Below are 14483 nucleotides of genomic sequence, written 5' to 3'. Positions count from 1 at the left end.
GGATTAAGCACGTTCAACACCCAAGGAGCATTGTTCTGAAGGATGATATTAGTTTTAGTGATTAGATAATTATTTAGAAACTTGTAACAAATAAATGTATTCGACATTTGATGATTAAATAATGGAGATTTAATTATGAGTATTGTTTACTATCTTTTGCCAATGGTCCATCTTTGTGTATCTTTCGCATGTTTTACTTCCCGAATAATTGGATTATTTAAATATCCATAGTTGATCATACTTAGGAAGTAAGTAGTGAAGTAAGGCTGTCATGAATTGGATTGTAGATTGTCTAAGTGTTTAGACATAGCAATGGTTTGCTGCAACATTCATGAGTGCTTTTGAAATGGGGATTTAGGTATTGTTTTCAACCTACGCTCAATGAATTACTTCATGGAATTTATCACGAGTAATTTGAGACGATAATATAATATAATCTTTAAACCAAGATATATGAGTTGTTGTTTACGAATTGGTTGTGCATTGGTAATGCGTAAACGCATCAGTAGCTTGGTTTTATAAAACATATTGTTGTGTATGATATGATGAGTAAATAGTGCAAGCATATGAGTCAAAGTTTATCTGTTCCTTTTGCCCTAAGGGGGAAAAGTGATATCTTGAGCCCCTCGATGATTTGGTGTTGACTTATGTGTCGAACCCGGTCAGGACTGAATTGATGTGTTCGATTCAGTTCTTTGTCATTACAAATAAGAAATCGGGAAACAAACTGTTGAACAATAAAAATAATTTTGTTCCATGTCATTTGTTCACATGATATCTTGCAGAACAAAGGATTGTATGATCCTTTATCTTAGGACACTCAACTATGTAGGTCAGAGTTCGATAAAAGGCTATGAGAGCTACGACTGCTTATCAGTTTTGTAGTCATACTTGCAACTATAGTTACTAGGCTTATCCAAGTGGGTTTCCTTCACACGTGAAACTAGACATGATGATTATTGATTTATTAATATGTTGAGGAAATAATATATTAATTAGTAATCATATTATTAATTAATATTTAATCAGAAAATAATTTGGAATTAATTTTGGGATTAAAGGAATTAATTAAAGTGTAAGAACTAAAAGTGTAATTATCAGTAGTAGCAAAAGGGTCCAAAACCTTCCTAGGGGAAGGGTGGACGAAAATTGATGGTATATGTAACATTATTCTAGAGTTTCTAGAATATCTTATCATATATGAATAATCAAATGAGGCGGATAATTACCACATTTGAGATTAAGGTTATCCATAGCATCCTTGGTGCACTATAAATAGAGCCCTTAGGCCTATGAAATTCAGCCACTCTTTGGAAGAAGCTAGAACTGGAATTTTGATCTCATCTCTCATATCATCATCTTGCATTGTGTGTTTGTGATCCATTAGAGGTGTTACACTTGTGACACTAAGTTCTCAAGCATCAAGATCTAAAACGAAATCAATGTTATTACAATATAACAATAAAGTCATGTAACTTAACCCTTGTTATATATTGATTTCAAAATTATATACACTTCCTATGGTTTTGTCTATTTGTGTTCAAGTTTGCATGTTCAGTTAGAGAAAACCTAGATCCAAAGCATTAGGGTTGCATGCACACTTACGAATTGTTGTTATACTCAAAACCCATCAAAATTTTACATCAGATTTGGATAAGCTTGAAGAATAAGAAGACTTGTTGGAGTACTGTGATTTTTCAGGAGAAATGTAAGTTCACTAACCTGTTGATTAAATGGATATTAATTTTTCATCAGTTTTATGGTTACCCCGTTTTTAGAGTGGATGTCAAAGCAACTTTGCAGGGTTGAGTCAAGTATGGTTTTTGTGTGGATGATGGTTTGTTCTCTATGGATGAATTGTACATAGAGATCTACCAATTTGTGCTTCTTTGAGGTTTGCAATTTTTCTTTTTTTTAGGTGCTTTACTTTATAACAACATGAAATATTCAAACAGATAAATCAGAGCATGTAAGATGATCTTTTTATGATTTTGTGTAATTTCCGGTGTTCCATCTTCTTTTTAGGTTATGATATTTATTCTTTTGGCCGATTCTTTTATAATGTCATCTGTCGGTGCTCTTGCTGCACTACACATGGAGAAATAGGTTAGTATATTATCTTTATTCATATGTAACTATGTGACATTTGGTTTAATTTGAGTCTCTTCCTTACTTGGAAAGAATGTTGTGCTCAACTATACACACATATGAATGAACTACATAAAAGATTGGATTCTGTCACAGGATAAGAACATTTATGATTGGAAATAAAAGAAGATGAATTAATCCATACTATTGCATGTAATTAGTGTTAAATAGGTGTGTGTTATTAAAGTGAAAGTAGTAGCTGCAAAAAGTGGGTGGATTTTGGATATTTGGCATCCGTATACCACAAGTTATACTATATTATTAATTTATTACATATTGTTTTAAAATGCAATTTGTTGTGGGTGAATTTTTAATGAGCTGCAATATTTAGACGGAATCGGGTTTTGATGTTTAGTTTAGTTAGGAAAGCCATCTACGTTCGTTTTTTAATGAAAAACTATACTCGTATTTTTATAAAAAAAAAGCCATTCTTGACTTTTTAATTTTCTAATAGCAAGTTTTCAAGGTAATAATAAGTAACCCATATACCCCTTTGTTGTTTTCATAATGCAACTGTTACCAAACTACCACTAGCCAAATAATAAATATGAAAAATAGCCTTTAACCTTGTGAACTAATTTATAATATTAAGAAAATTGTCTACTTGGACAGTTTTATCAGTTTATAGCTATTTCTTACATTCACCCCGTGGTGTATTTTTGATGTTTGAGTCGATCAACTTCGTACCCATTCTATGGTGTTATTGAAAAGTTTGATTTTTTTTTAATTGAAATAAGCAACATTAATTCGATCTAAAAATCTGAAAATACTTATATTTAAGTTTCTTGTTGTTAGTTTTGGTTCAAAATATTAATCTTTTCTGTTAGTTAACTCTTTTGAAGTTAGTTCAACTCCACTAAGTCAATTTTAGAATTGATGTAGTCAATAGTATTATTTTACCCAAAAAATAAAAAAAAAAAAACTAATGGCTTATTGTGAACCATTACAATTTTAAATACTACTATTTTCATTCATACCGAAAACTCTTATAATCACATTAAAACTATTTTTATTTATAATAGAGTTTGGATAAAAAGGGTTTTCATTAAGAAAGATAAATCATATTTTAACAAACTAATAAATGGATTTCAAACTTGACAAATTCCATTTATAAAATTTTATAATAAAGATGATCGTTTTACAAAATTTATTTAAAATGACCTAAACAATAAGATTAATATTAAAATATAAATAAGGAAAATTAAGCAATCTAACAACAATTTAATGTGTTTTTGAAGAAAATAACCAATTTTCTTTTGTAGCAAAAATAACCACCCGATCCGATTTCGGGATAAGAAAAAACATTTTTCTAAAAAAAAAATATACTTCGGACTAATTTATGGCTGAAATCCGATAAACAATTATGGAAATTTGAGAATTTTTGTTACTTAAATCTAACAAAATCTTAAACAAACACATGAATATGAACTATCTACGATATTAATGCATAAAGTCATACTTGTCATTGAAAAATTATGACGTTAAATACTTCGAAATGTAGATTCTAGATACAAGTAATGATATTTTCATTAAAAACAAATTTGAAAAAAAGTCAAAAATAACTTTGAAATTCCAAGATCAAATTCGGAATGAAGCATTTGAAATCCATATATATATATATATATATATATATATATATATATATATATATATATATATATATATATATATATATATATATATATATATATATATTTCTTTAAGAAAAAAACTTTATTATGTGAACTGTATTTTAGAATAAAACGTTCCAGAAAAAGTGATTATTTTTTAAAAACTAGAAACTTTTTTTTATCGAAAACCTCAATTATAATGGTTAGATTACTTAATTTTCTAAAAATAAATATCCCTTTGAAATTTCAACTAACATTATTATATTTTATTCCAGTGAATATATTTTGAAAATGACCTGTGTTATGAGTTGGGCATTTTTTATCAATGTCAATTGGAAAGTGGTTAACACAAAATTACAATATATATTTTTATCTAACCCAAAAAATATATACGTACATTTTTATTTAACAAAAACAACATTTTTTCAATCAAAATAATGTATAAATTTTTATTTTAAACCCAAAACTAAAACACAATTATATTTGTTTGTCGAAAACTATTCGCCGAAAAAACATCATTCGCTAGCAGCCGATTTGCTGGGGTAAACGACTACTGTGTGTGTGTGTGTATATATATATATATATATATATATATATATATATATATATATATATATATATATATATATATATATATATGGAAAAGTTTAATAGAGAACCATAATTATTGGTTCTTCAAAGAACCAAATCTTTTTTTCAATTTTTTAGAGCTTATTATTTATGTAAAAAAAATCTAAAAATATCTAAATTCATATATGAACATTGTGAATGTGAAAATATTTTTCGGATTCACTGTGTGAATTCGGATTCACGTTGTGAATTATCAAAAATTCACATTGTGAATTATCAAAAATTCACATTGTGAATTTGACGTAAAAAAAATTGAATTTGATATCATTGGAAAAATGATAAAAAGTTATGAATTTCTGTATTTTTAGTTTTTTTTTTGATAAAAAATAAATTCTAAAAGTTGAAAAAAAAATTGGTTCCTAAGTTCCTTAGTTAATTATTGTTCTCTATTGAACCTCATCCTATATATATATATATATATATATATATATATATATATATATATATATATATATATATATATATATATATATATATATATAAGGTGAGGTTCAATAAAAAACCATAATTAACCAAGGAACCAATCTTTTTTTCAATTTTTAGAACTTACTTTTTATTAAAAAAAAACTAAAAATACATAAATGCATAATTTTTTCTCCTTTTTCCAATGATATCAAATTCAATTTTTTATTTTTTTACGTCAAATTCACACTGTGAATTTTTGAAAAATCACAACATGAATCTGGATTCACACAGTGAATCTGAAAAATATTTTTCACATTCACAATGTTAATATATGAATTTAGATATTTTTAGTTTTTTTTTTTTTCGATAAAGAATAAGCTCTAAAAAATTGAAAATTTTTTTGGGAAAACTGCAATAAAGTCCCTACATATTGGCCTCATAATCGATTTAATCCTTATATATTTTTTTTATTCAATTAAGTCCCAAATACCGGTAATCGTATTCAATTTAACCCTTTGACCCGGTCAACAGGTCATCCAACTTTCAAAAATTACATTTTTGGCCCAGATTTCAAAATTTATTACAAAGTTGGTACAAAATTTACACTTTTGGCCCAAATTTTAAATTTTTTTACAAATTTGGTCCAAAATTTACCCTTTTTGCCCAAATTTTAGAATTTTATTATGAATTCATCCTAACTTTAGTTTTTTTAACAACTTTTTTTCTCAAAAATTTGTTTCTAATATGTTTTTTCTTTATAAACTCATATTTATATAAAAAAAACATATTTTCACATAGAAATCTTATTTTTTCTATATAAAAACTTTTTTTAAAATGTTTTTTTTATATAAAATATCTAGTTATAAAAATAGGTTTGGATTATTTGTGTGCTATCTCTTAAAAAATCAATTAAGAAATTAAAAGTAACCCTAAATTATAAAAACAAGTTTGGATTATTTGTTCTTTAATCACATTTATATGAAAGTTTAAACTAGTTACATTAAATATGAAAGTTTAATATATATATAATATAATAATATTATATTTTATTCGTAAGAATTTTTTTAGGAAAAAAGTTAAAATCATAACTTTGATATATTTTTTATAACTTTTTAATAAATATATTATAAATAAAACATATCCATTCATGACACGTGTCCGATCTAGGTTGTGATTTTTTTTTCCAATCAACCTCTTCTTACTTGCATTATTTATAATCTTGTATTTCCTTTCTTTTTTAATCTCTGTTATATGGAATATCGGTTGCAATTTATTATCGATAAACATGTTTTTAGGGGAGTGGGAAATGACCAAAAATACAATAGCAACATAAATATATAAAATATTATAACGATCAATAACAAAATAGAATACTTTAACTAAAGTTCTAAAGAATTTACACATGAGTTTGGTTAAAAAAATTCCTTGTGAAGCTCAACTCAAGCATTTTTCAGGTCTTTGAGTATTTTTTTTTAACCAAACTCATGTGTAAATTCTTTAGAACTTTAGTTAAAGTATTCTATTGTGTTATTGATAGTTATAATATTTTATATATTTATGTTGCTATTGTATTTTTGGTCATTTCTCACTCCCCTAAAAACATGTTTATCGATAATAAATTGCAACCGATATTTCATATAACATACATTAAATAATAAAGGAAATACAAGATTATAAATAATCCAAATAAGAAAAGGTTGATTGGCAATAAAAAAATCACAACCTAGATCGGATACATGTCATTAATGGATATGTTTTATTTAGATAATATATTTATTAAAAAGATATAAAAAAATATATCAAAGTGATGATTTTAACTTTTTTCTTAAAAAAATTCTTACGAATAAAATATAATATTATTATATTATATATATTTTAAACTTTCCTATATAATGTAACTAGTTTAAACTTTCATATAAATGTGATTAAAGAACAAATAATTCAAACATGTTTTTATAATTTAGGGTTATTTTTAGTTTTTTAATTGATATTTTAAGAGATATCACACAAATAGTCCAAACCTACTTTTATAACTAGATATTTTATATACAAAAAACCTTTTAAAAAAAGTTTTTATGTAGAAAAAATAAGATTTTTATGTGAAAATATCTTTTTTTGTATAAATATGAGTTTATAAAGAAAAAACATATTAGAAACAAATTTTTGAGAAAAAAAGTTGTAAAAAAAAACTAAAGTTAAGATTAATTCATAATAAAATTCTAAAATTTGGGCAAAAAGGGTAAATTTTGGACCAAATTTGTAAAAAAAAATTAAAATCTGGACCAAAAGTGTAAATTTTGGACCAAATTTGTAATAAATTTTGAAATCTGGGCCAAAAATGTAATTTTTGAAAGTTGGATGACCTGTTGACCGGGTCAAAGGGTTAAATTGAATACGATTACCGGTATTTTGAAATTAATTGAATAAAAAAAATACATAAGGACTAAATCGATTATGAGACCAATATGTAGGGACTTTATTGCAGTTTTCCCAAAAAGATTTGATTCCTTGAAAAAACAATAATTATGGTTCTCTATTGAACTTTTATGCTGAAGACTTGTGTAAACTAACCAGTTGTGGAAAATATGAGAAAACAGACGTTTTAGTCACTTCAAGTGATAAAAGAAATTAACATGGGAAATGGATGTGGGAAAACATTAAGTCGATGAAGTATAAGGCGTTTTGGTATCTTTAATAAATAAAAGAAATTTATAACATGGGAAATAGATGCGGGGAACGTTGAAAACCATCATTCGTATTTAATTGCCTTCATATTTTATCTTCTGTTCCCACTACACACGTTCAAGGAATACACATTGTTCATTTGCTTTTCCGATTCTTATAAAGGACACTTACGTCCCTATCTCCATTGACCCATTCGCACAGTTTTGAAGTGACAGTCATCTATATGATTGTTTGAAGAATTGATTATGAAGTAAAATACACTTTCAATGAAACTTCTATTAGCATTAATCAGAAAACAAAGTAAATATATCCAAATTATGATGTTATATTATATTATAACATTGTTAAATTAATCCAACAATAACATATGTTACTGGTTTCTTTTTTTAGTCCAGGTGCCTTGCTAAATTTCGGTTTACAACGAATTTTGTTCTAAGAAAAAAGGATTAATGTCATGACAGATACAATTCAATGTGTAATACAATCCTTTGTGGAAAATTATGACACTTAGAAAAAAAATTATGCCACTTTCTTCTAACGTAAAAGACACTATTTGTGGAAAAATATGACATTGCCCAAATTTCCTTTCAAAGTACCTGAAAATAAGAAAACAAGAGAAACCTGTTGCTCAAGTATAAATCAGGAAATGCAAACCATCTTTTTTTTTTTATTAAAAGCAACATGGCAAAGCAAATAATGTCTTCTTCAAAAAAAATTATTTTCTCTGTAGCTCTATTAATCGTCACGCTCTCCCCCATACCAAATTTCGCTTCTGCTTCTTTAGAAGAAGCCAATGCTCTTCTTAAATGGAGAGAAACCCTTAAATTCCCAAACAACTCGTTGGTCTCTTCATGGAATCCCCTCCCTATGAATTCCAATGCATCAGTTCCATGTACTTCTTGGTTTGGAATAGTTTGCAATACTGATTGGAGGATTCACAAGATGAACCTCAGTTTAAATGGCTTAAAAGGTACACTCCACCAATTTCCATTCTATTTGTTACAAAATCTTACACATTTTGATCTTGGTATGAACAACTTCTTTGGCCCTATCCCACCAGAAATCGGATACCTTTCCAAAGTTGTCTACCTTAGTTTTTCAAAGAATAAATTTTCTAGAGTAATGCCACCAGAAATAGGGAACTTGCACCAACTAACCAGCTTGTACCTATACTTAAACAACATATCTGGCTCAATTCCATCATCATTTGGTGCTTTGACGTCTCTCACTGATCTTGATGTGAGTGGCAATCAACATAGTGGTTCTATTCCTTCATCATTAGGTGATTTGATATCTTTGAACACCCTTTATTTGTACCAAAATCAACTCTCTGGTCCAATTCCAATTGAACTTGGGAACTTGACGTCTCTTATTGATCTTCAGTTGGCCAACAATCAACTTAGTGGTTCTATTCCTTCATCATTGGGTAATCTGGCATATTTGAATGTCCTTTATTTGGACAACAATCAACTCTCTAGTCGCATTCCTACTGAACTTGGAAATTTGAAGTCTCTCATTCATCTTACGGTGAGTGACAATCAACTTAGTGATTCTATTCCATCATCACTAGCAAACCTCAACAACCTACACACTCTATACCTCCATGTGAATAATTTATCTAGTTCCATTCCTTTTGAACTTGGGAATTTGAAGTCTCTCATTGATCTTTCCATGTATAAAAATCAACTTAGTGGTTCTATTCCTTCATCATTCGGTGATTTGATATCTTTGAATGCCCTTTATTTGTACGAAAATCAACTCTCTGGTCCCATTCCAATTGAACTTGGGAATTTGAAGTCTCTCATTGATCTTCAGTTGGCCGACAATCAACTTAGTGGTTCTATTCCTTCATCATTAGGTAATATGACATATTTGGATGTTCTTTATTTGGACAACAATCAACTCTCTGGTGTCATTCCTATTGAACTTGGGAATTAGAAGTCACTCGTTCATCTTACAGTGAGCGATAATCAACTTAGTGGTTCAATTCCATCATCACTAGCAAACCTCAGCAACCTACAGACTTTGTACCTCCATGTCAATAATTTATCTGGTCCCATTCCTGTTGAACTTAGGAATTTGAAGTCTCTCGTTGATCTTGCCTTGTATAAAAATCAACTTAGTGGTTCTATTCCTTCATCATTGGGCGATTTGATATCTTTGAATTACCTGTATTTGTACCAAAATCAACTCTCTGGTCTTATTCCTACTGAACTTGGTAATTTGAAATCTCTTACTGATCTTGAAGTGGCTGAGAATCAACTTAGTGGCTCTATTCCTTCATCACTAGCAAACCTGAGCAACCTACAATCTCTGTCCCTATATGGTAATAGATTATCCGGTCGTATTCCTATTAAAATTGGGAATTTGAAGTCTCTCATAATTCTTGATGTGGGTGACAATCAACTTAGTGGAATTATTCCATCATCATTGGGTGATTTGACATCATTGAAAGTTCTTCATTTGTACCACAATCAAGTCTTTGGTCTCATTCCTACTGAACTTGGGAATTTGAAGTCCCTAACTAATCTTGATGTAGGCTCCAATCAACTTAATGGTTCTATTCCTTCATCACTAGGAAACATGGGCAACTTACAGTGGATGATCCTCATTAGTAATAAATTATCTGGTCCAGTTCCTACTGAACTTGGGAAGTTGAAGTCCCTCACTCATCTTGGGATGAGCTACAATCAACTTAATGGTTATATTCCTTCATCATTTGGTGATTTGACATCTTTAAATTCCCTTTATATGCATTACAATCAACTTGTTGGTCCCATTCCTACCCAACTTGTGAATTTGAAATCTCTCACTGATCTTAGGGTGAGCAACAATAAACTTAGTGGTTCCATTCCTCTAGAATTTGGAAATTCAACTCAACTACAAAGGCTTGATCTGTCTTCGAATCATTTGGTTGGTGAGATCCCAAAGGAGTTTGGGAAGATGAAAACTATGTTGTATTTGAACTTGTCTGATAACCAACTTTCAGGTGTTATACCTATGGAGCTTCAATTCTATGAACGCCTTGAAGAACTCGATCTCTCTAGAAATAGATTGAACGGGCCGATACCAAAAAGTATTGGTCATTGGGCACACATCCACCACTTGAATCTAAGTAATAACAAGTTTAGTGAAAAAATTCCATCTGACATTGGTAAATTAGGTCAACGAACACAACTTGATTTATCTCAGAATTTGCTCACAGACGAGATACCATCTGAATTACAAACTTTGCAAAGTTTGCAAAAATTAGATCTTTCTCACAATAGACTATCTCGTTCTATTCCTGATGCTTTTACAAGTTTGCCTCATGGGATTGATATCAACCTTTCCTACAATGAGCTCTCAGGTCCAGTTCCCCTTTGCACCAACTTTGTAAATGCATCCTTACAAGGCAATCCAGGTTTGTGTGGAAATTATACAGGACTCAAAGTTTGTGCAATTCAAATCTTGAAGAAGAAAAATGATCCCTTTCATCATCATCTCTTCTTTGTAATTATGCTCCCTCTTATCGGGGCAATTCTACTTGGTCTTTTCATTTGTGGCCTTATTGCATATCGAAAACGAAAGAGCCATTCTCAACAAAAACCATTGGGCAAAGAAGGAGGCGATTATTTCTCTATAATAAGTTTTGATGGAGGAGTAGTGTATGATGACATCTTGAAAGCAACGAACAATTTTGATGAAGCATATGCTATTGGGATCGGAGGATATGGGACTGTGTACAAAGCCGAGCTACAACATAATAGTATGGTAGCTGTCAAGAAACTTCACTCATCATCTGAGAATGTTGATCATAATGGTTTCCTTAATGAGATAAGAGCATTAACAAACATTAGGCATCGAAACATAGTGAAACTCTATGGATATTGCTCCCATGCCCGCTACTCATTTTTGATTTATGAATACCTTGAAAAGAGGAGCCTTGGATTAATCTTAAGAAGTGATGTCTTAGCAAAAGAATTGGATTGGTTGAAAAGGGTCAATATTGTAAAGGCTATAACTAATGGTTTGGCGTATATGCATCACGACTGCTCACCTCCTATAATTCATAGAGACATATCCATAGCCAACATCCTTCTTGATTCTGATTATGAGGCACATATTTCTGATTTTGGCACGTCCAAGCTATTAAAGCTAGACTCATCCAATTGGACCGCAGTTGCAGGCACCTATGGTTATATCGCACCAGGTAACATAATCTTGTTATTATATTTCTATATCTTCTTATGTTTCATGATATATATATATATATATATATATATATATATATATATATATATATATATATATATATATAATATCTATGTATACATATATGTATTTATGTTAGAAACTTGTTGGGTTGATATAGTTTTTTTTTTGTTTCTATCTTATGTTTCTTTGGATTTAGAGCTTGCTTATACAATGGTGGCAACCGAGAAATGTGATGTGTATAGCTTTGGAATTTGTGTACTAGAAGTGATCATCGGAAAGCATCCCAGTGAACTACCAACGTTGTCTGCTGATTATTTGGTGTTTGCAAATGTTGGAGACAATCGGATTCCACTTCCCTCACCACAAGTTGAGAAGAAGATTAACTCGGTACTAAGACTCTCAAGAGCATGTTTGAACTCCAATCCACATGAAAGACCAACAATGCAACAAGTTTCAAATCTGTTAACGAAGGTTCTGCTTTGAATCGACACCTCTTTGCTGATCGATATAGTGTACTTAATTTCCGTGTTCTTCACTCTTCTCAAGTTCGGTATATGAATCATCATATAAATATGTATTCATTTGAATGTGTTTTTGTAATAAACTTTACATATGTTTGTAGTAGATAAAAAAAAATATGTCAATGAATATTGCTACACTTCTAAAACTCACTACTAGAGACCAAGGACAAGGCCATACACACATTACCCAAACAAGAAATTATGTAAACTTTTGTTGTTATACTTTTTATATTTATTTCAATTAATTATTTATATTGTCTAAGAAGATGTTCTTGGGAGGTTTATGGCTGTAAACATCCAAGGGGGTAGTGTTGGCATGATTTAAGGTCCTTTACTTGATTGAGGTTGTTTCTAGACTCATTTCTACAGCTCATGGTGTGTTTAAGTAGCATCTTAACACACAAAAGTGAGTTTAAGGTCTAAGGAGGTGAGTTCACGGTCCAAGAATGTTCGTCAGCCATAAGTTAAATGTTTTAAAACTTATAATTATTATAATGACTTCGTAATTAAAAAAAAACACATATGTCAATACATTGGGTAGCACATCATGTTATATTCCTCTACTATACCATAGTCGTGCATGTATACAAAATATATTTCCATGCGGATCTAGGATTTTCGTACGTTGGGGGCACAAAAGTATCAAATAAATTTTTGGGTTGCGTCAAAATGATTTTAAACAAGGTTTCAAGATCCGGTTCTTTTTTTTTTTTAACTGAAGAATTGATATTGAAAATAAGCAGTTTTTGAAGCTTGTAAACCAGAAGCACAAACAAACTACAGTACCAGAAACTCCAAAATATAAGCTAAGGTGTTGTTTCGAAGGGAAAATTGAGAGATGGAACGAAAAGCATTATTTCATTCCTCTCAAAAATGTTTCTTTGTTGATAAACTAGAAAAGAAAGAATCATCAACGAAGGGATGTCATTCCATTAACTAGCATGTTTTTCATTCCATATGAGCCCCTGTTTTTTTCATTCCATCTCTCCAATGAATGATAGTTCCTACTTTAACCTTTATAAATTGGGAATAGAACTTGTTAAGGTAATTAATTTTTTGGGTTTTTCACATATAGGTAACTATCTTTTTTTTGTACACATCTAGGTAACAAACTTTTTGGAACTGTTCACATATGACCATTATGACCTGCTGTAGCAGGTTACATCCAGCTACAACAGGTCATAATGGTTATATGTGAACAGTTTCATCAAGTTCGTTACCTAGATGTGTACAAAAAAATAGTTACCTAAATATGAAAAAAACCAAAAGTAAGAGTAAATTACATGAATGGTCCCTATGGTATAGGGGAATTTGTGATTTGGTCCCTAACTTATTCTTTTTAACTCGGATGGTCTCTACTGTTTATTTTTGTTGCACGCTTAGTCTCTGTCTTACCTAAAAAGACTATTATGCCCTTATTAATTTATTTTTTTAAATAATTTTCTTATTTATCTATTTTTATATGTTTAAAAAAATGAATAGACCCCATATATCTGTATCTCATCACCGTAAATCTGAAACCACATTTGAGAAATTTAATTTGGGTCCCTCCGGTCACCATCCCATCTCACATCCTCTTCAACCTCTATTTTCTTTCAATTTTTAGTGACATGGAAGTCTTCACCATCCTTTTTTTTTGGTCCTTCAACTCTTGCGAACAAACACCATAACCCACGGTCTCTTCACTTTATTGGGTTGTGGTGTTGGCTCGCTGAAGTTGAAGGACCGAAAAAGAATAGATGGTGAAGACTTCGTTGTCATTAAATATGGAAAAGAAATAAAAGTTTATGATGATGAAAGATAGGATGGTGAGGAAATACAGATATGTTAGTTCTATTAGTTTTTTTAAACATATAAAAAAATACATAAATAAGAAATTAATTAAAAAAATTAAATTAATAAGGACACACTAGTCTTTTTTGGTAAGACATGGAACAAACGCAACAAAAAAAAACAGTAGGAACCATCCAAATTAAAAAAATAAGTTAGGGACCAAACACATAAATTCCCCCAAACCACAGGGACCATTCGTGTAATTTATTCTTACTTTTGGTTTTTGTTCATATTTGGGTAACTATTTTTCTTTTGTACATATTTAGGTAACGAAGTTGTTGAAAGTGTTCACATGTAACCATAATGACCTACTGTAGTCGGAGGTAACCTGCTACAATAGGTCATAATGGTCATATGTGAACAGTTTCAAAAAGTTTTTTACCTAGATGTATACATAAAAAAGATAGTTACCTACATGTGAACAAACCAAAAAGTTAATTACCTTAATTAGTCT

At 29.8% G+C, this 14483-nt stretch overlaps 1 protein-coding gene across 2 annotated transcripts; it reads left to right on the top strand.

Moving 5' to 3' along the window:
* Positions 1–8167: 8167 nt before the first annotated feature.
* On the top strand, positions 8168–12379 carry LOC145100360 (MDIS1-interacting receptor like kinase 2-like). Of its 2 annotated transcripts, XM_079037669.1 has the most exons (3): positions 8168–8448; positions 10468–11670; positions 11872–12379. In XM_079037669.1, exons 1-3 carry the CDS (start codon positions 8175–8177, stop codon positions 12156–12158), a joined length of 1764 nt encoding a protein of 587 aa, XP_078893795.1. In that variant the 5' UTR covers positions 8168–8174; the 3' UTR covers positions 12159–12379. The 2 variants fall into 2 exon arrangements, with proteins under 2 accessions (XP_078893795.1, XP_078893789.1); XM_079037663.1 differs by having other exon boundaries at positions 8334–11670.
* The last annotated feature ends 2104 nt before the right edge of the window (positions 12380–14483 follow it).

The sequence above is a fragment of the Lactuca serriola genome, chromosome 1, assembly GCF_051521515.1.
Source record: "Lactuca serriola cultivar US96UC23 chromosome 1, Lser_US96UC23_V15, whole genome shotgun sequence".
NCBI classification, from domain to species: domain Eukaryota; kingdom Viridiplantae; phylum Streptophyta; class Magnoliopsida; order Asterales; family Asteraceae; genus Lactuca; species Lactuca serriola.
The sequence above is the reverse complement of the archived record's forward strand: the minus strand, read 5'-3'. Positions and strand labels throughout refer to the sequence as shown.